The 27620-nt window shown below is 48.1% G+C and overlaps 1 protein-coding gene across 4 annotated transcripts in view; it reads right to left on the reverse strand.

The window, feature by feature from the left end:
* LOC118394470 (Golgi integral membrane protein 4-like) overlaps positions 1 to 27620 on the reverse strand; it is a 72639-nt gene that overhangs the window by 33537 nt on the left and 11482 nt on the right. For 2 of the 4 annotated variants that reach the window (XM_052468392.1, XM_052468393.1), the window contains exons 2-15: positions 23323 to 23397; positions 23160 to 23209; positions 20728 to 20781; positions 20490 to 20640; positions 20250 to 20332; positions 18329 to 18412; positions 15972 to 16190; positions 15478 to 15798; positions 14498 to 14787; positions 14280 to 14356; positions 14036 to 14100; positions 1905 to 2063; positions 1659 to 1721; positions 1473 to 1547 (exon numbers count right to left, since the gene is read on the reverse strand). In XM_052468392.1, the coding sequence (XP_052324352.1) occupies positions 1473 to 1547; positions 1659 to 1721; positions 1905 to 2063; positions 14036 to 14100; positions 14280 to 14356; positions 14498 to 14787; positions 15478 to 15798; positions 15972 to 16190; positions 18329 to 18412; positions 20250 to 20332; positions 20490 to 20640; positions 20728 to 20781; positions 23160 to 23209; positions 23323 to 23397 (1766 nt within the window). The remainder of the gene's footprint in view (positions 1 to 1472; positions 1548 to 1658; positions 1722 to 1904; positions 2064 to 14035; positions 14101 to 14279; positions 14357 to 14497; positions 14788 to 15477; positions 15799 to 15971; positions 16191 to 18328; positions 18413 to 20249; positions 20333 to 20489; positions 20641 to 20727; positions 20782 to 23159; positions 23210 to 23322; positions 23398 to 27620) is intronic. The other 2 variants (XM_052468395.1, XM_052468396.1) reach the window with 2 other exon arrangements.

The raw sequence follows: 27620 nt of genomic DNA on the forward strand, positions 1-27620 counted from the left end.
AGCCTGATACATATACATAACTCTAGGACCTGCCACTGACCTAACAGTCTAGAGCAGCCTGATACATATACATAACTCTAGGACCTGCCACTGACCTAACAGTCTAGAGCAGCCTGATACATATACATAACTCTAGGACCTGCCACTGACCTAACAGTCTAGAGCAGCCTGATACATATACATAACTCTAGGACCTGCTACTGACCTAACAGTCTAGAGCAGCCTGATACATATACATAACTCTAGGACCTGCTACTGACCTAACAGTCTAGAGCAGCCTGATACATATACATAACTCTAGGACCTGCTACTGACCTAACAGTCTAGAGCAGCCTGATACATATACATAACTCTAGGACCTGCCACTGACCTAACAGTCTAGAGCAGCCTGATACATATACATAACTCTAGGACCTGCTACTGACCTAACAGTCTAGAGCAGCCTGATACATATACATAACTCTAGGACCTGCCACTGACCTAACAGTCTAGAGCAGCCTGATACATATACATAACTCTAGGACCTGCTACTGACCTAACAGTCTAGAGCAGCCTGATACATATACATAACTCTAGGACCTGCCACTGACCTAACAGTCTAGAGCAGCCTGATACATATACATAACTCTAGGACCTGCCACTGACCTAACAGTCTAGAGCAGCCTGATACATATACACAACTCTAGGACCTGCCACTGACCTAACAGTCTAGAGCAGCCTGATACATAACTCTAGGACCTGCCACTGACCTAACAGTCTAGAGCAGCAAGGTGAGAACCAGGAAAACAGGCGGATCATTCTAGAACATTGTGGTGGAACGGTGACAGACTGACCATGTTGGAGCAGTGTCAGATCATTCACTAGTGTTTAGATGGGTGAATGGAGTACACACACGGGGGGGTAACTAGACATGGGGCATGTGCACACACCCAACCAACACACGACTATGCTGAAAGAGTCTGAAGGTTTATCTATAGGTCCCTGCTCTGGGACTATGCTGAGAGAGTGAAGGTTTATCTATAGGTCCCTGCTCTGGGACTATGCTGAGAGAGTGAAGGTTTATCTATAGGTCCCTGCTCTGGGACTATGCTGAGAGAGTGAAGGTTTATCTATAGGTCCCTGCTCTGGGACTATGCTGAGAGAGTGAAGGTTTATCTATAGGTCCCTGCTCTGGGACTATGCTGAGAGAGTGAAGGTTTATCTATAGGTCCCTGCTCTGGGACTATGCTGAGGGAGTGAAGGTTTATCTATAGGTCCCTGCTCTGGGACTATGCTGAGAGAGTGAAGGTTTATCTATAGGTCCCTGCTCTGGGACTATGCTGAGAGAGTGAAGGTTTATCTATAGGTCCCTGCTCTGGGACTATGCTGAGAGAGTGAAGGTTTATCTATAGGTCCCTGCTCTGGGACAAACCCACGGCTGTTTTCTCATTCAAGGTTCCACGTACAATATTCCATAGTGTTCCTAGACTCACGTGTTCTCCTTTCTCCTCGTTGTATGGCTCCTCCTCCTCCTCCCTCTTCTGCCCCCTGGCCAAATCCTCCTGCACCTAACAGGGTTAACCACCATCAGACCGTTTCTTCTTCCTCCCCCTGTTTGAACCTCTGCGTGTGCGTGTGTGTGTGTGTGTGTGTGTGTGTGTGTGTGTGTGTGTGTGTACCTCGTCCTCCTCCGGATACTGGTCATCCAGGTTGTCTTCCTGCTGGTCGGGGTTTACCGCCATCTGCAAACACAGAAACCATGACAACTGTTACCATGGCAGTCACCTAAACAACTTTTACCTGTTGCTTGTATCAGAGCCTAAGTTTGTCATCCTGGTATATCTCTGACTACTTCTGTTGTCTCCTTACTTCCTTTCCCTCTTCTCTCCTCCCTCCCTCCCTCCCTCCCTCCCTCCTCTTCTCACCACCAGTTCCTCATCTATGGCTGGGTGATTGGGGTTGAGATGTATGTCTGCCTCCTCTTCCTCCCTGTGCTGAAGATGCTGCTCCTCTGCCACATCAAACTCATCCTCCCCCTGGTTATTAGGGTCATCCTCTGGGTCCACCTCCCTCTCTACTGCCCCCTGAAGGACGGGAGGGATGGAGAGCGACAGATTGTCAGTGTCTGTGAAACTGTGCATATCACAGTTCAGATTGGGGTGGGTTTCTCTGCTCTACTATCTATGAAAGCACACACACACACGGAAAGAACACTAGACCAATACCCAAGAGGCTGTGGCTAGGGGTTGAGGCTGATGTTTGTGTCAGGCAGGGAAAGAGAGAGTAGGGGTTGAGGCTGATGTTTGTGTTAGGCAGGGAGAGAGAGAGTAGGGGTTGAGGCTGATGTTTGTGTCAGGCAGGGAGAGAGAGAGTAGGGGTTGAGGCTGATGTTTGTGTCAGGCAGGGAGAAAGAGGCTGAGAGAGTAGGGGTTGAGGCTGATGTTTGTGTCAGGCAGGGAAAGAGAGAGTAGGGGTTGAGGCTGATGTTTGTGTCAGGCAGAAAGGAGTAGGGGTTGAGGCTGATGTTTGTGTCAGGCAGGGAAAGAGTAGGGGTTGAGGCTGATGTTTGTGTCAGGCAGGGAGAAAGAGAGTAGGGGTTGAGGCTGATGTTTGTGTCAGGCAGGGAAAGAGAGAGTAGGGGTTGAGGCTGATGTTTGTGTCAGGCAGGGAAAGAGAGAGTAGGGGTTGAGGCTGATGTTTGTGTCAGGCAGGGAGAGAGAGAGTAGGGGTTGAGGCTGATGTTTGTGTCAGGCAGGGAGAGAGAGAGTAGGGGTTGAGGCTGATGTTTGTGTCAGGCAGGGAGAGAGAGAGTAGGGGTTGAGGCTGATGTTTGTGTCAGGCAGGGAGAGAGAGAGTAGGGGTTGAGGCTGATGTTTGTGTCAGGCAGGGAGAGAGAGAGTAGGGGTTGAGGCTGATGTTTGTGTCAGGCAGGGAGAGAGAGTAGGGGTTGAGGCTGATGTTTGTGTCAGGCAGGGAGAGAGAGAGTAGGGGTTGAGGCTGATGTTTGTGTCAGGCAGGGAGAGAGAGTAGGGGTTGAGGCTGATGTTTGTGTCAGGCAGGGAGAGAGAGAGTAGGGGTTGAGGCTGATGTTTGTGTCAGGCAGGGAGAGAGAGAGTAGGGGTTGAGGCTGATGTTTGTGTCAGGCAGGGAGAGAGAGAGTAGGGGTTGAGGCTGATGTTTGTGTCAGGCAGGGGAGAGAGAGTAGGGGTTGAGGCTGATGTTTGTGTCAGGCAGGAGAGAGAGAGAGTAGGGGTTGAGGCTGATGTTTGTGTCAGGCAGGGAGAGAGAGAGTAGGGGTTGAGGCTGATGTTTGTGTCAGGCAGGGAAGAGAGAGTAGGGGTTGAGGCTGATGTTTGTGTCAGGCAGGGAGAGATGTTTGTGTCAGGAGGGGTTGAGGCTGATGTTTGTGTCAGGCAGGAGAGAGAGCGAGAGAGTAGGGGTTGAGGCTGATGTTTGTGTCAGGCAGGGAAAGAGAGAGAGTAGGGGTTGAGGCTGATGTTTGTGTCAGGCAGGGAGAGAGAGAGTAGGGGTTGAGGCTGATGTTTGTGTCAGGCAGGAGAGAGAGAGTAGGGGTTGAGGCTGATGTTTGTGTCAGGCAGGGAGAGAGAGAGTAGGGGTTGAGGCTGATGTTTGTGTCAGGCAGGGAAAGAGAGAGTAGGGGTTGAGGCTGATGTTTGTGTCAGGCAGGGAAAGAGAGAGTAGGGGTTGAGGCTGATGTTTGTGTCAGGCAGGCAGGGAGAGAGTAGGGGTTGAGGCTGATGTTTGTGTCAGGCAGGGAAAGAGAAAGAGTAGGGGTTGAGGCTGATGTTTGTGTCAGGCAGGGAGAGAGAGAGTAGGGGTTGAGGCTGATGTTTGTGTCAGGCAGGGGAGAGAGAGTAGGGGTTGAGGCTGATGTTTGTGTCAGGCAGGGAGAGAGAGAGTAGGGGTTGAGGCTGATGTTTGTGTCAGGCAGGGAGAGAGAGAGTAGGGTTGAGGCTGATGTTTGTGTCAGGCAGGGAAAGAGAGAGTAGGGGTTGAGGCTGATGTTTGTGTCAGGCAGGGAGAGAGAGAGTAGGGGTTGAGGCTGATGTTTGTGTCAGGCAGGGAGAGAGAGAGAGTAGGGGTTGAGGCTGATGTTTGTGTCAGGCAGGGAGAGAGAGAGTAGGGGTTGAGGCTGATGTTTGTGTCAGGCAGGGAGAGAGAGAGTAGGGGTTGAGGCTGATGTTTGTGTCAGGCAGGGAGAGAGAGAGTAGGGGTTGAGGCTGATGTTTGTGTCAGGCAGGGAGAGAGAGAGTAGGGGTTGAGGCTGATGTTTGTGTCAGGCAGGGAGAGAGAGCGAGAGAGTAGGGGTTGAGGCTGATGTTTGTGTCAGGCAGGGAGAGAGAGAGTAGGGGTTGAGGCTGATGTTTGTGTCAGGCAGGGAGAGAGAGAGTAGGGGTTGAGGCTGATGTTTGTGTCAGGCAGGGAGAGAGAGAGTAGGGGTTGAGGCTGATGTTTGTGTCAGGCAGGGAGAGAGAGAGTAGGGGTTGAGGCTGATGTTTGTGTCAGGCAGGGAGAGAGAGTAGGGGTTGAGGCTGATGTTTGTGTCAGGCAGGGAGAGCGAGAGAGTAGGGGTTGAGGCTGATGTTTGTGTCAGGCAGGGAGAGGAGAGAGAGTAGGGGTTGAGGCTGATGTTTGTGTCAGGCAGGGAGAGAGAGGGGTTGAGGCGAGAGAGTAGGGGTTGAGGCTGATGTTTGTGTCAGGCAGGGAGAGAGAGCGAGAGAGTAGGGGTTGAGGCTGATGTTTGTGTCAGGCAGGGAAAGAGAGAGTAGGGGGTTGAGGCTGATGTTTGTGTCAGGCAGGGAAAGAGAGAGTAGGGGTTGAGGCTGATGTTTGTGTCAGGCAGGGAAAGAGAGAGTAGGGGTTGAGGCTGATGTTTGTGTCAGGCAGGGAAAAGAGAGAGTAGGGGTTGAGGCTGATGTTTGTGTCAGGCAGGGAAGAGAGAGAGTAGGGGTTGAGGCTGATGTTTGTGTCAGGCAGGGAAAGAGCGAGAGAGTAGGGGTTGAGGCTGATGTTTGTGTCAGGCAGGGAGAGAGAGAGTAGGGGTTGAGGCTGATGTTTGTGTCAGGCAGGGAGAGAGAGAGGGGTTGAGGCTGATGTTTGTGTCAGGCAGGGAGAGAGAGAGTAGGGGTTGAGGCTGATGTTTGTGTCAGGCAGGGAGAGAGAGAGAGCGAAAGAGTAGGGGTTGAGGCTGATGTTTGTGTCAGGCAGGGAAGAGAGAGTAGGGGTTGAGGCTGATGTTTGTGTCAGGCAGGGAGAGAGAGAGCGAAAGAGTAGGGGTTGAGGCTGATGTTTGTGTCAGGCAGGGAGAGAGAGAGCGAAATAGTAGGGGTTGAGGCTGATGTTTGTGTCAGGCAGGGAAAGAGAGAGTAGGGTTGAGGCTGATGTTTGTGTCAGGCAGGGAGAGAGAGAGCGAAAGTGTAGGGGTTGAGGCTGATGTTTGTGTCAGGCAGGGAGAGAGAGAGCGAAAGAGTAGGGGTTGAGGCTGATGTTTGTGTCAGGCAGGGAAAGAGAGAGTAGGGGTTGAGGCTGATGTTTGTGTCAGGCAGGGAAAGAGAGAGCGAAATAGTAGGGGTTGAGGCTGATGTTTGTGTCAGGCAGGGAAAGAGAGAGTAGGGTTGAGGCTGATGTTTGTGTCAGGCAGGGAGAGAGAGCGAAAGTGTAGGGGTTGAGGCTGATGTTTGTGTCAGGCAGGGAGAGAGAGCGAAAGAGTAGGGGTTGAGGCTGATGTTTGTGTCAGGCAGGGAAAGAGAGAGTAGGGGTTGAGGCTGATGTTTGTGTCAGGCAGGGAAAGAGAGAGTAGGGGTTGAGGCTGATGTTTGTGTCAGGCAGGGAGAGAGAGCGAAAGAGTAGGGGTTGAGGCTGATGTTTGTGTCAGGCAGGGAAAGAGAGAGTAGGGTTGAGGCTGATGTTTGTGTCAGGCAGGGGAGAGAGAAAGAGTAGGGGTTGAGGCTGATGTTTGTGTCAGGCAGGGAAGAGAGAAAGAGTAGGGGTTGAGGCTGATGTTTGTGTCAGGCAGGGAAAGAGAGAGTAGGGGTTGAGGCTGATGTTTGTGTCAGGCAGGGGGAGAGAGCGAAAGAGTAGGGGTTGAGGCTGATGTTTGTGTCAGGCAGGGAAAGAGAGAGTAGGGTTGAGGCTGATGTTTGTGTCAGGCAGGGAGAGAGAGAGCGAAAGTGTAGGGGTTGAGGCTGATGTTTGTGTCAGGCAGGGAGAGAGAGAGCGAAAGAGTAGGGGTTGAGGCTGATGTTTGTGTCAGGCAGGGAAAGAGAGAGTAGGGGTTGAGGCTGATGTTTGTGTCAGGCAGGGAAAGAGAGAGTAGGGGTTGAGGCTGATGTTTGTGTCAGGCAGGGAAAGAGAGAGTAGGGGTTGAGGCTGATGTTTGTGTCAGGCAGGGAAAGAGAGAGTAGGGGTTGAGGCTGATGTTTGTGTCAGGCAGGGAAAGAGAGAGAGTAGGGGTTGAGGCTGATGTTTGTGTCAGGCAGGGAAAGAGAGAGTAGGGGTTGAGGCTGATGTTTGTGTCAGGCAGGGAAAGAGAGAGAAAGAGTAGGGGTTGAGGCTGATGTTTGTGTCAGGCAGGGAAAGAGAGAGTAGGGGTTGAGGCTGATGTTTGTGTCAGGCAGGGAAAGAGAGAGTAGGGGTTGAGGCTGATGTTTGTGTCAGGCAGGGAAGGAGAGAGTAGGGGTTGAGGCTGATGTTTGTGTCAGGCAGGGAAAGAGAGTAGGGGTTGAGGCTGATGTTTGTGTCAGGCAGGGAGAGAGAGCGAGAGAGTAGGGGTTGAGGCTGATGTTTGTGTCAGGCAGGGAAAGAGAGAGTATGGGTTGAGGCTGATGTTTGTGTCAGGCAGGGAAGAGAGAGAGTAGGGGTTGAGGCTGATGTTTGTGTCAGGCAGGGAAGGAGAGAGTAGGGGTTGAGGCTGATGTTTGTGTCAGGCAGGGAAGAGAGAGTAGGGGTTGAGGCTGATGTTTGTGTCAGGCAGGGAAAGAGAGTAGGGGTTGAGGCTGATGTTTGTGTCAGGCAGGGAAGGAGAGAGTAGGGGTTGAGGCTGATGTTTGTGTCAGGCAGGGAAGAGAGAGTAGGGGTTGAGGCTGATGTTTGTGTCAGGCAGGGAAAAGAGAGTAGGGGTTGAGGCTGATGTTTGTGTCAGGCAGGGAAAGAGAGAGTAGGGGTTGAGGCTGATGTTTGTGTCAGGCAGGGAAAGAGAGAGTAGGGGTTGAGGCTGATGTTTGTGTCAGGCAGGGAAGAGAGAGTAGGGGTTGAGGCTGATGTTTGTGTCAGGCAGGGAGAAGAGCGAAAGAGTAGGGGTTGAGGCTGATGTTTGTGTCAGGCAGGGAAGAGAGAGTAGGGGTTGAGGCTGATGTTTGTGTCAGGCAGGGAAAAGAGAGTAGGGGTTGAGGCTGATGTTTGTGTCAGGCAGGGAAGGAGAGAGTAGGGGTTGAGGCTGATGTTTGTGTCAGGCAGGGAAAGAGAGTAGGGGTTGAGGCTGATGTTTGTGTCAGGCAGGGAAGAGCGAGAGAGTAGGGGTTGAGGCTGATGTTTGTGTCAGGCAGGGAAAGAGAGAGTAGGGGTTGAGGCTGATGTTTGTGTCAGGCAGGGAAGGAGAGAGAGTAGGGGTTGAGGCTGATGTTTGTGTCAGGCAGGGAAGGAGAGAGTAGGGGTTGAGGCTGATGTTTGTGTCAGGCAGGGAAAGAGAGTAGGGGTTGAGGCTGATGTTTGTGTCAGGCAGGGAAAAGAGAGTAGGGGTTGAGGCTGATGTTTGTGTCAGGCAGGGAAGAGAGAGTAGGGGTTGAGGCTGATGTTTGTGTCAGGCAGGGAAGGAGAGAGTAGGGGTTGAGGCTGATGTGTCAGGCAGGGAAGGAGAGAGTAGGGGTTGAGGCTGATGTTTGTGTCAGGCAGGGAAGGAGAGAGTAGGGGTTGAGGCTGATGTTTGTGTCAGGCAGGAAGGAGAGAGTAGGGGTTGAGGCTGATGTTTGTGTCAGGCAGGGAAGGAGAGAGTAGGGGTTGAGGCTGATGTTTGTGTCAGGCAGGGAAGGAGAGAGTAGGGGTTGAGGCTGATGTTTCAGTCAGGCAGGGAAGGAGAGAGTAGGGGTTGAGGCTGATGTGTCAGGCAGGGAAGAGAGAGTAGGGGTTGAGGCTGATGTGTCAGGCAGGGAAGGAGAGAGTAGGGGTTGAGGCTGATGTGTCAGGCAGGGAAAGAGAGTAGGGGTTGAGGCTGATGTGTCAGGCAGGGAAAGAGAGTAGGGGTTGAGGCTGATGTTTGTGTCAGGCAGGGAAAGAGAGTAGGGGTTGAGGCTGATGTTTGTGTCAGGCAGGGAAGGAGAGAGTAGGGGTTGAGGCTGATGTTTGTGTCAGGCAGGGAAGGAGAGAGTAGGGGTTGAGGCTGATGTGTCAGGCAGGGAAGGAGAGAGTAGGGGTTGAGGCTGATGTTTGTGTCAGGCAGGGAAGGAGAGAGTAGGGGTTGAGGCTGATGTTTGTCAGGCAGGGAAAGAGAGAGTAGGGGTTGAGGCTGATGTGTCAGGCAGGGAAGGAGAGAGTAGGGGTTGAGGCTGATGTGTCAGGCAGGGAAGGAGAGAGTAGGGGTTGAGGCTGATGTGTCAGGCAGGGAAGGAGAGAAGTAGGGGTTGAGGCTGATGTTTGTGTCAGGCAGGGAAAGAGAGAGTAGGGGTTGAGGCTGATGTTTGTGTCAGGCAGGGAAGAGCGAAAAAGAGTAGGGGTTGAGGCTGATGTTTGTGTCAGGCAGGGAAAAGAGAGAGTAGGGGTTGAGGCTGATGTTTGTGTCAGGCAGGGAAAGAGAGAGTAGGGGTTGAGGCTGATGTTTGTGTCAGGCAGGGAAGAGAGAGTAGGGGTTGAGGCTGATGTTTGTGTCAGGCAGGGAAGGAGAGAGTAGGGGTTGAGGCTGATGTTTGTGTCAGGCAGGGAAAGGAAGCGAAAGAGTAGGGGTTGAGGCTGATGTTTGTGTCAGGCAGGGAAAGAGAGAGTAGGGGTTGAGGCTGATGTTTGTGTCAGGCAGGGAAAGAGAGAGTAGGGGTTGAGGCTGATGTTTGTGTCAGGCAGGGAAAGAGAGAGTAGGGGTTGAGGCTGATGTTTGTGTCAGGCAGGGAAAGAGAGAGTAGGGGTTGAGGCTGATGTTTGTGTCAGGCAGGGAAAGAGAGAGTAGGGGTTGAGGCTGATGTTTGTGTCAGGCAGGGAAAGAGAGAGTAGGGGTTGAGGCTGATGTTTGTGTCAGGCAGGGGAGAGAGAAAGAGTAGGGGTTGAGGCTGATGTTTGTGTCAGGCAGGGAAAGAGAGAGTAGGGGTTGAGGCTGATGTTTGTGTCAGGCAGGGAAGGAGAGAGTAGGGGTTGAGGTTGATGTTTGTGTCAGGCAGGGAAGGAGAGAGTAGGGGTTGAGGCTGATGTTTGTGTCAGGCAGGGAAAGAGAGTAGGGGTTGAGGCTGATGTTTGTGTCAGGCAGGGAAGGAGAGAGTAGGGGTTGAGGCTGATGTTTGTGTCAGGCAGGGAAAGAGAGAGTAGGGGTTGAGGCTGATGTTTGTGTCAGGCAGGGAAGGAGAGAGTAGGGGTTGAGGCTGATGTTTGTGTCAGGCAGGGAAGGAGAGAGTAGGGGTTGAGGCTGATGTTTGTGTCAGGCAGGGAAAGAGAGTAGGGGTTGAGGCTGATGTTTGTGTCAGGCAGGGAAAGAGTAGGGGTTGAGGCTGATGTGTCAGGCAGGGAAGGAGAGAGTAGGGGTTGAGGCTGATGTGTCAGGCAGGGAAGGAGAGAGTAGGGGTTGAGGCTGATGTGTCAGGCAGGGAAGGAGAGAGTAGGGGTTGAGGCTGATGTTTGTGTCAGGCAGGGAAGGAGAGAGTAGGGGTTGAGGCTGATGTGTCAGGCAGGGAAGGAGAGAGTAGGGGTTGAGGCTGATGTGTCAGGCAGGGAAGGAGAGAGTAGGGGTTGAGGCTGATGTGTCAGGCAGGGAAGGAGAGAGTAGGGGTTGAGGCTGATGTTTATGTCAGGCAGGGAAGGAGAGAGTAGGGGTTGAGGCTGATGTTTGTGTCAGGCAGGGAAGGAGAGAGTAGGGGTTGAGGCTGATGTGTCAGGCAGGGAAAGAGAGTAGGGGTTGAGGCTGATGTTTGTGTCAGGCAGGGAAAGAGAGTAGGGGTTGAGGCTGATGTTTGTGTCAGGCAGGGAAAGAGAGTAGGGGTTGAGGCTGATGTTTGTGTCAGGCAGGGAAGGAGAGAGTAGGGGTTGAGGCTGATGTGTCAGGCAGGGAAGGAGAGAGTAGGGGTTGAGGCTGATGTTTGTGTCAGGCAGGGAAGGAGAGAGTAGGGGTTGAGGCTGATGTTTGTGTCAGGCAGGGAAGAGAGAGTAGGGGTTGAGGCTGATGTTTGTGTCAGGCAGGGAAGGAGAGAGTAGGGGTTGAGGCTGATGTTTGTGTCAGGCAGGGGGAGAGAGAGTAGGGGTTGAGGCTGATGTTTGTGTCAGGCAGGGAAAGAGAGAGTAGGGGTTGAGGCTGATGTTTGTGTCAGGCAGGGAAGAAGCGAGAGAGTAGGGGTTGAGGCTGATGTTTGTGTCAGGCAGGGAAAGAGAGAGTAGGGGTTGAGGCTGATGTTTGTGTCAGGCAGGGAAAGAGAGAGTAGGGGTTGAGGCTGATGTTTGTGTCAGGCAGGGAAAGAGAGAGTAGGGGTTGAGGCTGATGTTTGTGTCAGGCAGGGAAGAGAGAGAGTAGGGGTTGAGGCTGATGTTTGTGTCAGGCAGGGAAAGAGAGAGTAGGGGTTGAGGCTGATGTTTGTGTCAGGCAGGGAAGAGAGCGAAAGAGTAGGGGTTGAGGCTGATGTTTGTGTCAGGCAGGGAAGGAGAGAGTAGGGGTTGAGGCTGATGTTTGTGTCAGGCAGGGAAGGAGAGAGTAGGGGTTGAGGCTGATGTTTGTGTCAGGCAGGGAAGGAGAGAGTAGGGGTTGAGGCTGATGTTTGTGTCAGGCAGGGAAGAGAGAGTAGGGGTTGAGGCTGATGTTTGTGTCAGGCAGGGAAGGAGAGAGTAGGGGTTGAGGCTGATGTTTGTGTCAGGCAGGGAAGGAGAGAGTAGGGGTTGAGGCTGATGTTTGTGTCAGGCAGGGAAGGAGCGAAAGAGTAGGGGTTGAGGCTGATGTTTGTGTCAGGCAGGGAAAGAGAGAGTAGGGGTTGAGGCTGATGTTTGTGTCAGGCAGGGAAGGAGAGAGTAGGGGTTGAGGCTGATGTTTGTGTCAGGCAGGGAAGGAGAGAGTAGGGGTTGAGGCTGATGTTTGTGTCAGGCAGGGAAGGAGAGAGTAGGGGTTGAGGCTGATGTTTGTGTCAGGCAGGGGAAGGAGAGAGTAGGGGTTGAGGCTGATGTTTGTGTCAGGCAGGGAAGGAGAGAGTAGGGGTTGAGGCTGATGTGTCAGGCAGGGAAGGAGAGAGTAGGGGTTGAGGCTGATGTTTGTGTCAGGCAGGGAAGGGAGAGAGTAGGGGTTGAGGCTGATGTTTGTGTCAGGCAGGGAAGGAGAGAGTAGGGGTTGAGGCTGATGTTTGTGTCAGGCAGGGAAAGAGAGAGTAGGGGTTGAGGCTGATGTGTCAGGCAGGGAAGGAGAGAGTAGGGGTTGAGGCTGATGTGTCAGGCAGGGAAGGAGAGAGTAGGGGTTGAGGCTGATGTGTCAGGCAGGGAAGGAGAGAGTAGGGGTTGAGGCTGATGTGTCAGGCAGGGAAGGAGAGAGTAGGGGTTGAGGCTGATGTGTCAGGCAGGGAAGGAGAGAGTAGGGGTTGAGGCTGATGTGTCAGGCAGGGAAGGAGAGAGTAGGGGTTGAGGCTGATGTGTCAGGCAGGGAAAGAGAGTAGGGGTTGAGGCTGATGTGTCAGGCAGGGAAGGAGAGTAGGGGTTGAGGCTGATGTGTCAGGCAGGGAAGGAGAGAGTAGGGGTTGAGGCTGATGTGTCAGGCAGGGAAGGAGAGAGTAGGGGTTGAGGCTGATGTGTCAGGCAGGGAAGGAGAGAGTAGGGGTTGAGGCTGATGTGTCAGGCAGGGAAGAGAGAGTAGGGGTTGAGGCTGATGTGTCAGGCAGGGAAGGAGAGAGTAGGGGTTGAGGCTGATGTGTCAGGCAGGGAAGGAGAGAGTAGGGGTTGAGGCTGATGTGTCAGGCAGGGAAGGAGAGAGTAGGGGTTGAGGCAGGGAAGGAGAGAGTAGGGGTTGATGTGTCAGGCAGGGAAGGAGAGAGTAGGGGTTGAGGCTGATGTGTCAGGCAGGGAAGGAGAGAGTAGGGGTTGAGGCTGATGTGTCAGGCAGGGAAGGAGAGAGTAGGGGTTGAGGCTGATGTGTCAGGCAGGGAAAGAGAGAGTAGGGGTTGAGGGGGTTGAGGCTGATGTGTCAGGCAGGGAAGGAGAGAGTAGGGGTTGAGGCTGATGTGTCAGGCAGGGAAGGAGAGAGTAGGGGTTGAGGCTGATGTTTGTGTCAGGCAGGGAAGGAGAGAGTAGGGGTTGAGGCTGATGTTTGTGTCAGGCAGGGAAGGAGAGAGTAGGGGTTGAGGCTGATGTGTCAGGCAGGGAAGGAGAGAGTAGGGGTTGAGGCTGATGTTTGTGTCAGGCAGGGAAGGAGAGAGTAGGGGTTGAGGCTGATGTGTCAGGCAGGGAAGGAGAGAGTAGGGGTTGAGGCTGTTTGTGTCAGGCAGGGAAGGAGAGAGTAGGGGTTGAGGCTGATGTGTCAGGCAGGGAAGAGAGTAGGGGTTGAGGCTGATGTGTCAGGCAGGGAAGGAGAGAGTAGGGGTTGAGGCTGATGTTTGTGTCAGGCAGGGAAGGAGAGAGTAGGGGTTGAGGCTGATGTGTCAGGCAGGGAAGGAGAGAGTAGGGGTTGAGGCTGATGTTTGTGTCAGGCAGGGAAGGAGAGAGTAGGGGTTGAGGCTGATGTGTCAGGCAGGGAAGGAGAGAGTAGGGGTTGAGGCTGATGTTTGTGTCAGGCAGGGAAGGAGAGAGTAGGGGTTGAGGCTGATGTTTGTGTCAGGCAGGGAAGGGGTTGAGGCTGATGTGTAGGGGTTGAGGCTGATGTGTCAGGCAGGGAAGGAGAGAGTAGGGGTTGAGGCTGATGTGTCAGGCAGGGAAGGAGAGAGTAGGGGTTGAGGCTGATGTTTGTGTCAGGCAGGGAAGGAGAGAGTAGGGGTTGAGGCTGATGTGTCAGGCAGGGAAGGAGAGAGTAGGGGTTGAGGCTGATGTGTCAGGCAGGGAAGGATGTTTGTCAGAGGGAAGGGGTTGAGGCTGATGTGTCAGGCAGGGAAGGAGAGAGTAGGGGTTGAGGCTGATGTGTCAGGCAGGGAAGGAGAGAGTAGGGGTTGAGGCTGATGTGTCAGGCAGGGAAGGAGAGAGTAGGGGTTGAGGCTGATGTGTCAGGCAGGGAAGGAGAGAGTAGGGGTTGAGGCTGATGTGTCAGGCAGGGAAGGAGAGAGTAGGGGTTGAGGCTGATGTGTCAGGCAGGGGAAGGAGAGAGTAGGGGTTGAGGCTGATGTGTCAGGCAGGGAAGGAGAGAGTAGGGGTTGAGGCTGATGTGTCAGGCAGGGAAGGAGAGAGTAGGGGTTGAGGCTGATGTGTCAGGCAGGGAAGGAGAGAGTAGGGGTTGAGGCTGATGTGTCAGGCAGGGAAGGAGAGAGTAGGGGTTGAGGCTGATGTGTCAGGCAGGGAAGGAGAGAGTAGGGGTTGAGGCTGATGTGTCAGGCAGGGAAGGAGAGAGTAGGGGTTGAGGCTGATGTGTCAGGCAGGGAAGGAGAGCCCTCCAGTGCCAACAGATCCTCCATAATTCACTCCATCACTAACTACAGCTTTAGGACTCCTTAGAAAGACATGTACCGAGTCAGAGTCAACTAATGTCAATTCAATCATTTAACTTTAAAGGCGTAGAACATGTTTGAACATGATAATATCAAGTTTGATAAATAAATATAATAAAAATATGTAAAATAATAAATAACAGAGTGAAAACGACAGTTCAAACTGGGGTCAGATTCACCTCAGACCATGTGACAGTCATTGAAATCAGTGGTTGATAGAGACTGGTACATTTCAATATCTGTCTGACCTGTCGCTGTGGTACTCGGTGGTCCTCTTCCTCTTGGTTCTCCTTCTCCAAGTGGGTGTCCCTCTCTGTACACACAGTAAACCAACAGTGAGTCAGGGTAAGTATGTCAATACAATCACAATTACTCAGTCAAAAATGCAGAGAGGAAAAAAAGAAAATAATTTTGTCTAAATGTCAATAGCAGTCCCTCTTTAAAAATGGTTCCAGAATCCAGACAGAACATTTTGTGACTTGATTATCTCACCTTCGTCATCATCAATATGAGGTTCTTCATCACCCTGGACGATGTCATTGTTTGTGTTCTCATAGTCACTCTTCTTCCTGAACAATATAACATAACATATTGTAACATTATTCCATATGGGGTCAAATTCTTTTCAGTAAGTAATTGATTAATTGTATTGAATTTAACTAAATACCTCTTTGTGATCTATACATAACCTTTGACCCTTGCCCTCTGACCTGAGTTGCTCCTCCTTCAGTAGCTGTTCCCGACGGGCCTCCTCTTGATGCTGGTGCTGTTCCTCTCTCTCGTGCTGAGCTCGCAGACGCATCTCTCTCTCCCTCTGCACGCTCATTTTCTGGGCCTGCAGGGCCTCCTGGCGCAGCTGGAGCTCCCTCGTCCTCTGGGCCCGCTCAGCCTCCAGGCGCTGCTGCACCTGCTGCTGCTCGTAGGCAGACTTCACACGCTCCACCTGGGCCTCCTGCTGGAGGTGGGTCTCAGGGACGAGATGGATATCACTTTGTGGATCCTGGGGAAACCAGACAGGCAATGAGACAACATGCTGTTCTAAAGATATTGTATTAAGGAGTACATCGGTGTGAAGTACTTAAGTAAACATACTTTAAAGTACAACTTAAGTCGTTTTTTGGGGTATCTGCACATTACAATTAATATTTGACAACTTTTACTTCACTGCATTCCAAAAGAAAATGATGTACTTTTTCCTCCATACATTTTTCCTGACACCCAAAAGTACTCATTACATTTTGAACACTTAGCAGGACAGAACATGGTCCACTTCACACACTTCCCTGGTCATCCCTACTGCCTCTGATCTGGTGGACTCACTAAGCACAAATGCTTCATTTGTAAATGATGTCTGAGTGTTGGAGTGTGCCCCTAGCTATCCGTACATTAAAAAAATAAATAAATAAAAAACACGAAAATTGTGTTTACTGGTTTGCTTAATGTAAGTCATTAGAAATTATTCACAATTTTGCTTTTTACTTTTGATACTTAATGACATTTACTTTTGATATTTAAGTATATTCAAAACCAAACACTTTTACTCAAGTTGTATTTTACTGGGTGACTTTAATTTGAGTCATTTTCTATGAAGGTATCTTAATGGAGGTACTTTTCCCACCACTGAGCAGTACTAGCGTGGTTCTAAAGACCTTGTATTAAGCAGTTCTAAGTGTCTCTAACTAGTTCTTACCTGATGTGGTTGGCGTCTCTGACGGTTCAGAGCGTTGTTGTCTGGCTGGTCGTGTTCTGCCTCCAACCCCTCGTCCTCCTGTGGTTGTTCAGATTCCTCCTCCAGCTTCTGAGGCTGCCCCGCCTGCTCCATCTCTTCTTCTGCCAGCTCTCTCCTCCTCTCCGCCTCCCCCTCCGCCAGCTCTCTCCTCCTCTCTGCCTCCCCCAGCTCTCTACTCCTCTCTGCCTCCCCCTCAGTCTCTCCATATCCCTCTTTCTCCTTCTCTGCATGGTGGGACCCGGCAGGCTGAGACTGGAACTCTGGCTCCTCCTGCAGATGCAACTGGTTAGTAAAATAACAGAGCGGGTTAGAGAGGATGAGTGTGTGTGTGTGTGTGTGTGTGTGTGTGTGTGTGTGTGTGTGTGTGTGTGTGTGTGTGTGTGTGTGTGTGACAATGTGTCACAAAATAACATGACAGATTGAAGGATGTGGCAAAAAAGAGCAGCCTCCTCTACCCTAGACTGTGTGTCCCCATGGTCTTCCTCGTGGGTGTGTGCTTCTATGTGGGGCTCAGCCAATAAGGCAGCTGGATGTGGTAGGGGTGGGCCCTGTTCATGGGCCTTGGCCAATAGAGCAGCAGGCTGGGCCTGTTGGTGGGCGGGGTTTTGACCATGTCGAAGGCTGGGCATTCTGATCAGGGTCTCTTTGAGATGCTTAAATTCATCTACCTGGACCTGAGGAAAGACCATCAGACAACCTTAAGTCAACTATTAAATAACCATAAGGAAACAGTGAGGTCAGGACATGCAAACAACATTAAGTCAGATTTATTGAAGGGCACTTGCATGAGCAAAGGTTAGCTGAAGGTTAGAAGAGCGTTAGGAGGCAGCCTCCTCAGAACCAGGAAGACGGCATCAAGGAAGCCAGAAGATCAGGGGTCAAAGGTTGAGAAATGAGAGGTCCTCTTGCAAGGGAGACAGGCAGCAGACATGCAGAGGGACAGCCCACCTACAGAAGGCAAGACATCTGAGTGAAGGACCATTAGCCAGGCCACATCCCCCCCTTCCCTGATTTAAACGGTACAGTCCTTTCTGCCCCTTGTCCAGCAAATGGACTGGACCAGTTAAATAACCCATTTATCAAACATTGCTTTTCTGACAGAAAGCTGTAGAATTATTCAATTCTTTCCCTCTCACTCTCTTTCTCTCGTTCCAAATCGACCCATTATATTTTTACCCGCTTGACGAGCTTAAAAGAACGCTTTTGATGTGCCGCTCAAGCTCAGACACCCCTTAGTGAACCAACCCACCCGATGCCCGTCCCCCCGCTGCCCAGACCCACACAGGCCCACACAGGCCCACACAGACCCACCAAGAGTCACGCCTTCCTGTCTTTCACCACGATTGTCTCTAGATATCATGTTAGAAACCAACCAGGATCGTCCCCAGATATCATGTTAGAAACCAGGATAGTCCCTAGATATCATGTTAGAAACCAACCAGGATAGTCCCCAGATATCATGTTAGAAACCAACCAGGAGATATCATGTTAGGAACCAGGAAGTCCCTAGATATCATGTTAGAAACCAGGATAGTCCCTAGATATCATGTTAGAAACCAACCAGGATCGTCCCCACATATCATGTTAGAAACCAGGATAGTCCCTAGATATCATGTTAGAAACCAGGATAGTCCCTAGATATCATGTTAGAAACCAGGATAGTCCCTAGATATCATGTTAGAAACCAGGATAGTCACTAGATATCATGTTAGAAACCAGATATCATGTTAGAAACCAACCAGGATAGATATCATGTTAGAAACCAGGATAGTCCCTAGATATCATGTTAGAAACCAACCAGGATAGTCCCCAGATATCATGTTAGAAACCAGGATAGTCCCTAGATATCATGTTAGAAACCAACCAGGATAGTCCCCAGATATCATGTTAGAAACCAGGATAGTCCCTAGATATCATGTTAGAAACCAGGATAGTCCCTAGATATCATGTTAGAAACCAGGATAGTTCCTAGATATCATGTTAGAAACCAGGATAGTCCCTAGATATCATGTTAGAAACCAGGATAGTCCCTAGATATCATGTTAGAAACCAGGAAACTAGATATCATGTTAGAAACCAGGATAGTCCCTAGATATCATGTTAGAAACCAGGATAGTCCCTAGATATCATGTTAGAAACCAGGATAGTCCCTAGATATCATGTTAGAAACCAGGATAGTCCCTAGATATCATGTTAGAAACCAGGATAGTCCCTAGATATCATGTTAGAAACCAACCAGGATAGTCCCTAGATATCATGTTAGAAACCAGGATAGTCCCCAGATATCATGTTAGAAACCAGGATAGTCCCTAGATATCATGTTAGAAACCAGGATAGTCCCTAGATATCATGTTAGAAACCAGGATAGTCCCTAGATATCATGTTAGAAACCAGGATAGTCCCTAGATATCATGTTAGAAACCAGGATAGTTCCTAGATATCATGTTAGAAACCAGGATAGTCCCTAGATATCATGTTAGAAACCAGGATAGTTCCTAGATATCATGTTAGAAACCAGGATAGTTCCTAGATATCATGTTAGAAACCAGGATAGTTCCTAGATATCATGTTAGAAAACCAGGATAGTTCCTAGATATCATGTTAGAAACCAACCAGGATAGTTCCTAGATATCATGTTAGAAACCAACCAGGATAGTTCCTAGATATCATGTTAGAAACCAACCAGGATAGTTCCTAGATATCATGTTAGAAACCAACCAGGATCGTCCCTAGATATCATGTTAGAAACCAGGATCGTCCCTTGATATGTTAGAAAGAACCATCATATCCCCCCACAGTAGTGTCCACCTACCTGAGCTGCAGCCAGCGCACTCTTGTGGTCCTCCAGCGTCAGTGCAAGCTGATCATGGGCAGCCTTCAAGTCCTTATGTACTATCTGTAATAATAATAATAAAATATAATACATAACATGGTCATGCATCCTCCTAGCTATCCAAAAAATTCCAAAGCCAAAAATAGTGAATATTCAATTACCAAAACATGAAAAATATTCCATCGTCTCTGTCAGGTCCACATTTGGTAGACATTGTCATGACTGTCCAGTGAGAATCCAAATTGGTCAGATCAGGTTTGTAATGAATAACTTTAACCAGAGCCCCAGAACTAAGGGGGGATTAACAACTCACTGCCTGTTGTAAATCAAGGACAGAACAATCAGCTCTCCTTCTCCAATGTTCACCAGAGGAATGTATTGTCTTCAAGCTGAAACTCAAACACATTCTAAAGCAAATACTGGAACAATATTTGTAACATAGAAGGTGGGGAATGGTCAGAGCCAATCTATAGGACACTAATGTCATTTTGTGATGTCATTAAAAATGTTATACAGGAAATACTGTAACTTGGAAAGTATACCCACTACATGTATGAAGTGTCCATCCTATGCGTTGTGCATGTAATATGAAAAATGATGAGTGTTTTTGATAAGAGAGGGATGTGATTTTAGGAGCCAAAAGAGAGAATTGTTTTAACAAACTTTGCACAATGATAAGTCACGCCCGAGTGAGGTCAGAGGACGTCTCGCCTGACGGAAACGCCCTTTCGAACAAACTGTATAAAATTATGGGTTTAGAATGAACATATCATACCAGAGAGATGAAGAGCTGCAACTGCACATTTAAAGTGGTTTAAACTGTGAATCTCAACACGAGGTAGAGACGATAAACTCACCTCGCGGACAATCACTGGTACGGTTGATTAGCGGTCCTAAGTATCTCGATAAGCAAATTTAAGTGGGACCATTCTACTACTCTGCTCAAACCGTCGTATTACGCTACTCTCATCACCCCACTGGGAACCATCGACACAGCTGGCTTGCCTATCTGCAAAGAAGTATCTTCAGGAGCGAACGGAAGGAAAATTAACTCTGTAGTTCTGTTCAGGACGACAAGTCACCAGATGACTAGAGGACAACAGTAGACGACTTGTTTGAACCATTTTTGGAGAGAGCCTTACAAGCATGCGGCGAAAAGGCCCAAACCCTTTTCGAAGGCGGCCCCTATCAACAGAGAGAAACCAATACATTCATGATTTCTTACTCCAAGTAGGCGGCAGTTTGTGTGCAAAGTACAGGAGTACTATAAGTGAGAGTAGTTTCTAAATGTACCAACGTTAAGTGTCTTTGTCCCTCTCTATGTCTTTTGTAAACAAGCAGCTATATTGTCGTCAGTCCACTAGGGACCTGTTTTAACGTGTTAAGTGTGTTTTTCCTGTGTTAACATTTAATTAGCTAGTAAATAAATAATTAAACCAATTTGTGTAGTACTGAATCATAAGGTTTTTGCAGATGCAAAGAAGTTACAACGGTTCAGAATGATGATCTGATCCGAGATAATAATTAAGAAGGACTGTTATTAGATGTGATAGGTACATATCTTTGGGAGTTAAATTTTGGACATCGTAACTCTAATGAACCGCTCTAGTGGGGCCCCAAATCCTAGTAAGTTAATTGTTACATGATTCATTGAAATCGGCTAACAATTAAAAATATTTAGATAATTAGATAAATAAGTCTTCAGATTAATGTCAAGTCATGATTCTCTCGTGAATGATTTGATTTCTCTCCAGAGAAACGGCATATTTGACCCCAAGAAATTATAAATGTAATTCAAGTATTTGAACCGACGTCGGTCAATTTCTTGTTTATTAACCCCCCACCCCCCAAAAAATATGAAATATGGGTTAATCGCTCAGCACCAATTCCAAGTACTCACCCGTGCATCCTGCAACTGGACATGGATGTCCTGGTGAGCTTTCCTCAGCTGTCTATTCTCCTCTCGCAGATTATACACATTCTCTACAGTAATAACACAAACACATAGACACCATGTACCGTACTTATTACAAATCTTATTATACCATTGTATCGTGCATCAACTCCAAAACCGCTCAAAGTCAGGAGAGGGAGACAAAGGCAAGCTAGTATTTACTCATGTCCTTGTGTGTGTCTGTACCTTTTAGTTTGGAGGCTTCCATCTCTTTGGTCTGCTGTAGTTTGTCGAAGCGGTCCTTGTGTTCGTCCAAGGCCTTGCCGTGGTCCTCTCCCTGAATCTGATGCTGCTCCTGCAGCTCATAGTGCTGCTTCTTTAGGTCCTCATGCTGCTTCTAAAACAACAAGGACAGAGGATGGGTCAGTGTGTGTGTGTGTGTGTGTGTGTGTGTGTGTGTGTGTGTGTGTGTGTGTCTACTGACCTTCAGCATCTGGTGCTGCCCATGTAATGAGTTCAATCTGCTGCTGGAGTCCTGCTGTTTAACAAATGACAAACATTTACAATCCCCGTCTCCACTCCTTTAATATCAACATTTACAATCCCTGTCTCCACTCCTTTAATATCAACATTTACAATCCCTGTCTCCACTCCTCCTTTAATATCAACAACATTTACAATCCCTGTCTCCACTCCTCCTTTAATATCAACATTTACAATCCCCGTCTCCACTCCTCCTTTAATATCAACATTTACAATCCCCATCTCCACTCCTCCTTTAATATCAACATTTACAATCCCAGTCTCCACTCCTCCTTTAATATCAACATTTACAATCCCCGTCTCCACTCCTCCTTTAATATCAACAACATTTACAATCCCCGTCTCCACTCCTCCTTTAATATCAACATTTACAATCCCCGTCTCCACTCCTCCTTTAATATCAACTACATTTACAATCCCCGTCTCCACTCCTCCTTTAATATCAACTACATTTACAATCCCCGTCTCCACTCCTCCTTTAATATCAACAACATTTACAATCCCCGTCTCCACTCCTCCTTTAATATCAACATTTACAATCCCCGTCTCCACTCCTCCTTTAATATCAACTACATTTACAATCCCCGTCTCCACTCCTCCTTTAATATCAACTACATTTACAATCCCCATCTCCACTCCTCCTTTAATATCAACTACATTTACAATCCCCGTCTCCACTCCTCCTTTGATATCAACATTTACAATCCCCGTCTCCACTCCTCCTTTAATATCAACTACATTTACAATCCCTGTCTCCACTCCTCATTTAATATCAACATTTACAATCCCCGTCTCCACTCCTCCTTTAATATCAACAACATTTACAATCCCTGTCTCCACTCCTCCTTTAATATCAACATTTACAATCCCCGTCTCCACTCCTCCTTTAATATCAACAACATTTACAATCCCCGTCTCCACTCCTCCTTTAATATCAACAACATTTACAATCCCCATCTCCACTCCTCCTTTAATATCAACAACATTTACAATCCGTCTCCACTCCTCCTTTAATATCTACATTTACAATCCCCGTCTCCACTCCTCCTCTAATATCAACAACATTTACAATCCCCGTCTCCACTCCTCTAATATCAACAACATTTACAATCCCAGTCTCCACTCCTCTAATATCAACAACATTTACAATCCCCATCTCCACTCCTCCTTTAATATCAACAACATTTACAATCCCCGTCTCCACTCCTCCTTTAATATCAACAACATTTACAATCCCAGTCTCCACTCCTCCTTTAATATCAACATTTACAATCCCTGTCTCCACTCCTCTAATATCAACATTTACAATCCCAGTCTCCACTCCTCCTTTAATATCAACAACATTTACAATCCCCGTCTCCACTCCTCCTTTAATATCAACAACATTTACAATCCCCGTCTCCACTCCTCCTTTAATATCAACAACATTTACAATCCCCGTCTCCACTCCTCCTTTAATATCAACAACATTTACAATCCCCGTCTCCACTCCTCCTTTAATATCAACAACATTTACAATCCCCGTCTCCACTCCTCCTTTAATATCAACAACATTTACAATCCCCGTCTCCACTCCTCCTTTAATATCAACAACATTTACAATCCCCGTCTCCACTCCTCCTTTAATATCAACAACATTTACAATCCCCGTCTCCACTCCTCCTTTAATATCAACAACATTTACAATCCCCGTCTCCACTCCTCCTTTAATATCAACAACATTTACAATCCCCGTCTCCACTCCTCCTTTAATATCAACAACATTTACAATCCCCGTCTCCACTCCTCCTTTAATATCAACAACATTTACAATCGCCGTCTCCACTCCTCCTTTAATATCAACAACATTTACAATCCGTCTCCACTCCTTTAATATCAACATTTACAATCCCCGTCTCCACTCCTCCTTTAATATCAACATTTACAATCCCCGTCTCCACTCCTCCTTTAATATCAACATTTACAATCCCGTCTCCACTCCTCCTTTAATATCAACATTTACAATCCCTGTCTCCACTCCTCCTTTAATATCAACAACATTTACAATCCCCGTCTCCACTCCTCCTCTATCAACAACATTTACAATCCCCGTCTCCACTCCTTTAATATCAACAACATTTACAATCCCTGTCTCCACTCCTCCTTTAATATTATGAATAACATCCCCCAACCAAATCAGAGGCATTTCAGCCCACAGCAGAAAGTGACATCAGTGCCACTGACCTAATAAAACCATTAGAATACAACTGCTCCTCAGTCTGGAGAGATGTTGGCAGTCAGACAGAATCATTTAACAGTCCCACTAAACATTAATGCTGAATTTAACTGCATAACTTTCCATCGCGACTACTAGAGTTGGGGACTCAGGCCTACCTTCTCCTTGTTCAGTGACTGTTGGGCTTCAAGTTTATACACCTGATAATCTGTTGGAGACAAAAGGGGAAGACATGATGGAATCAACATGGTTGTAAATTGAGAATTAAAGTACTTCATGTAGTAATGTATATACTATTGGCTGCCGTTTTTTCTCCCTCACCCTCTTTGGCCTTCTTGTGCTCTAGACGTTCCTTCTGCAGAGACTTCTCTAGACGCGAGCGATGCTCATACACCACTGAGAAAGACAGGGGGAAACAGAGAGAAGGGATGAGAAAGACAGGGGGAAACAGAGAGAAGGGATGAGAAAGACAGGGGGAAAGAGAGAGAAGGGATGAGAAAGACAGGGGGAAAGAGAGAGAAGGGATGAGAAAGACAGGGGGAAAGAGAGAGAAGGGATGAGAAAGACAGGGGGAAAGAGAGAGAAGGGATGAGAAAGACAGGGGGAAAGAGAGAGAAGGGAGGAGAAAGACAGGGGGAAAGAGAGAGAAGGGATGAGAAAGACAGGGGGAAAGAGAGAGAAGGGATGAGAAAGACAGGGGGAAAGAGAGAGAAGGGATGAGAAAGACAGGGGGAAAGAGAGAGAAGGGATGAGAAAGACAGGGGGAAAGAGAGGGAAGGGAGGGAGAAAGACAGGGGGAAAGAGGAGAAAGAGAAAGACAGGGGGAAAGAGAGAGAAGGGGAGAAAGACAGGGGAAAGGGGAAAGAGAGAGGGGGAAGGGAGGGATGAGAAAGACAGGGGGAAAGGGGAAAGGGAGAGAGGGGGAAAGGGAAGGGAGGAGAAAGACAGGGGGAAAGAGAGAGAAGGGAGGAGAAAGACAGGGGGAAACAGAGAGAAGGGAGGAGAAAGACAGGGGGAAACAGAGAGAAGGGAGGAGAAAGACAGGGGGAAACAGAGAGAAGGGAGGAGAAAGACAGGGGGAAACAGAGAAAACAGTGTTAATGTGCCAGGATGTTCTCCCAGAGCCACCTGGAGTTGAAGCTAAACAGAAAGACGTCTATGATACAAACATTTAGATTTAAAACACACATAAATGGCTTAGAACAAGCAAACAGATCCTTTGCTGCGTCTGAATGAGTGAGCGTGTTCAGTATTGGTTCAGAATGTGTATTCTGTGATTGCCATCGTTGATTGAAGGTCAGATGTGGTACTCCACAGTATGTCGTCACAGAGCTCTCACACACACACACACACACACACACACACACACACACACACACACACACACACACACAGCAAAAAAAAAGAAACTGACCTTTTTCAGGACCCTGTCTTCAAAAGATGATTTGTAAAAATCCAAATAACTTCACAGATCTTCATTGTAAAAGGTTTAAAACTGTTTCCCATGCTTGTTCAATGAACCATAAACAACTGATGAACATGCACATGGAACGGTTGTTAAGACACTAACAGCTTTCAGACGGTAGGCAATTAGGTCACAGTTATGAAAACTCAGGACACCTAGAGGCCTTTCTACGGACTCTGAAAAACACCAAAAGAAAGGGTCCCTGCTCATCTGTGTGAATGTGCCTTAGGCATGCTGCAAGGAGGCATGAGGACTGCAGATGTGGCCAGGGCAATACATTGCAATGTCTGTACTGTGAGACGCCCAACACAGCACTACAGGGAGACAGGACAGACAGCTGATTATTCTTGCAGTGGAAGACCATGTGTAACAACACCTACACAGAATCAGTACATCCGAACATCACACCTGCGGGACAGGTACAAACTAGCAACAAATACTGCCCGAGTTACACCAGGAACGCACAATCCCTCCATCAGTTCTCAGACTATCCTCAATAGGCTGAGAGAGGCTGGACTGAGGGCTTGTAGGCCTGTTGTAAGGCAGGTCCTCACCAGACATCACCGGCAACAACGTCTCCTATGATCACAAACCCACCATCGCTGGACCAGACAGGACTGGCAAGAAGTGCTCTTCACTGACGTGTCACAGAATTTAATGGTCGGATTCCCCTTTATCGTCAAGGGAATGAGCATTACACCAAGGCCTGTACTCTGGAGTAGAGGTCGACTGATTGATCGGAATGGCCGATCAATTAGCACCGATTTCAAGTTTTCATAACAATCAGAAATCGGTATTTTTGGGCGCCGATTTACCGAATAATTATATATATATATTTTTTTACACCTTTATTTAATTTAACTTGGCGAGTCAGTTAAGAACACATTCTTATTTTCAATGACGGCCTAGAAACGGTGGGTTAACTGCCTCGTTCAGGAGCAGAACGACCGATTTTCACCATGTCAGCTCGGGGGATCTAATCTTGCAACCTTACAGTTAACTAGTCCAACGCAATAACGACCTGCCTCTCTCTCGTTGCACTCCACAAGGAGACTGTTACACCTGTTACGCAAATGCAGTAAGCCAAGGTATGTTGCTAGCTAGCATTAAACTTATCTTGTAAAAAACAATCAATCATAATCACTAGTTAACTACACATGGTTGATGATAATACTAGATATTATCTAGCGTGTCCTGCGTTGCATATAATCTGACTGAGCATACAAGCATACAAGTATATGACTGAGCGGTACTAGTCAGAAGCAGGCGCGTAAACATTCATTCAAACAGTAGTTGTGCATTTTGCCAGCAGCTCTTCGATGACTTCAAGCCTATCAACTCCCGAGATGAGGCTGGTGTAACCGAAGTGAAATGGCTGGCTGGCTAGCTAGCGCGCGCTGCTCGCTCTGAGCCGGTTGTTTCCCTTGCTTTGCATGGGTAGCGTTGCGTCGATGTGGTGGCTGTTGTCGTTGTGTTGCTGGTTCGGAGCCCAGGGAGGAGAGGGACGGAAGCTATACTGTTATAGGCCCTTTAGTATTGCCAGTGTAAGAACATCCAATGGTCAACGGTTAATTAAATACAAATGGTATAGAGGGAAATAGTCCTATACTGGCCTAGAAGGCCAGCATCCCGGCCTCTTCAATGTTGATGTTGAGACTGGTGCTTTGCGGGTACTATTTAATGAAGCTGCCAGTTGAGGACTTGTGAGGCATCTGTTTCACAAACTAGACACCAACGTACTTGTCCTCTTGCTCAGTGCACCGGGGCTTCCCACTCTTTATATTATGGTTAGGGCCAGTTTGCGCTGTTCTGGCAATTTCTCGCATGGAATAGCTTTTATTTCTCAGAACAAGAATAGACTGACGAGTTTTAGAAGAAAGTCGTTGTTTCTGGCCATTTTGAGCCTGTAATCGAACTCACAAATGCAGATGCTCTAGATACTCAACTAGTCTAAAGAAGGCTTGTTTTTTTGCTTCTTTAATCAGTACAACAGTTTTCAGCTGTGCTAACATAATTGCAAAAGGGTTTTAAAATGATAATCTTGGATTAGCTAACACATTGGAACACAGGAGTCGCTGATAATGGTCCTTTACTCAGTTGTATTCCATTTACAACATTAACAATGTTTACATTGTATTTCTGATCAATTTCATGTTATTTTAAATGGACAAAAAAATGCTTTTCTTTCAAAAACAAGGACATTCGTAAGTGACCCCAAACTTTTGAACGGTAGTGTGTGTGTATATAAATATACATACATACAGTGTATGTAATTTTCATCATAGGTACACTTCAGCTATGACAGACAAAATTAGAAAAAAAATCCAGATAATCACATTGTAGGATTTTTTAAATGAATTTATTTGCAAATTATGGTGGAAAATAAGTATTTGGTCACCTACAAACAAGCAAGATTTCTGGCTCTCACAAGAGGCTCCTCTGTCCTCCACTCGTTAACTGTATTAACGGCACCTGTTTGAACTTGTTATAAGTATAAAAGACACCTGTCCACAACCTCAAACAGTCACACTCCAAACTCCACTATGGCCAAGACCAAAGAGCTGTCAAAGGACACCAGAAACAAAATTCTAGACCTGCACCAGGCTGGGAAGACTGAATCTGCAATAGATAAGCAGCTTGGTTTGAAGAAATCCACTGTGGGAGCAATTATTAGGAAATGGAAGACATACAAGACAACTGATAATCGCCCTCGATCTGGGGCTCCACGCAAGATCTCACCCCGTGGGGTCAAAATGATCACAAGAACGGTGAGCAAAATCCCAGAACCACACGATGGGACCTAGTGAATGACCTGCAGAGAGCTGGGACCAAAGTAACAAAGCCTACCATCAGTAACACACTACGCCGCCAGGGACTCAAATCTTGCAGTGCCAGACGTGTCCCCCCGCTTAAGCCAGTACATGTCCAGGCCCGTCTGAAGTTTGCTAGAGAGCATTTGGATGATCCAGAAGGAGATTGGGAGAATGTCATATGGTCAGATGAAACCAACATAACTTTTTGGTTAAAACTCAACTCGTCGTGTTTGGAGGACAAAGAATGCTGAGTTGCATCCAAAGAACACCTTACCTACTGTGAAACATGGGGGTGGAAACACCATGCTTTGGGGCTGTTTTTCTGCGAAGGGACCAGGACG

This window comes from Oncorhynchus keta, chromosome 18 (genome assembly GCF_023373465.1).
Source record: "Oncorhynchus keta strain PuntledgeMale-10-30-2019 chromosome 18, Oket_V2, whole genome shotgun sequence".
In the NCBI taxonomy this organism is placed as follows: Eukaryota; Metazoa; Chordata; class Actinopteri; order Salmoniformes; family Salmonidae; genus Oncorhynchus; species Oncorhynchus keta.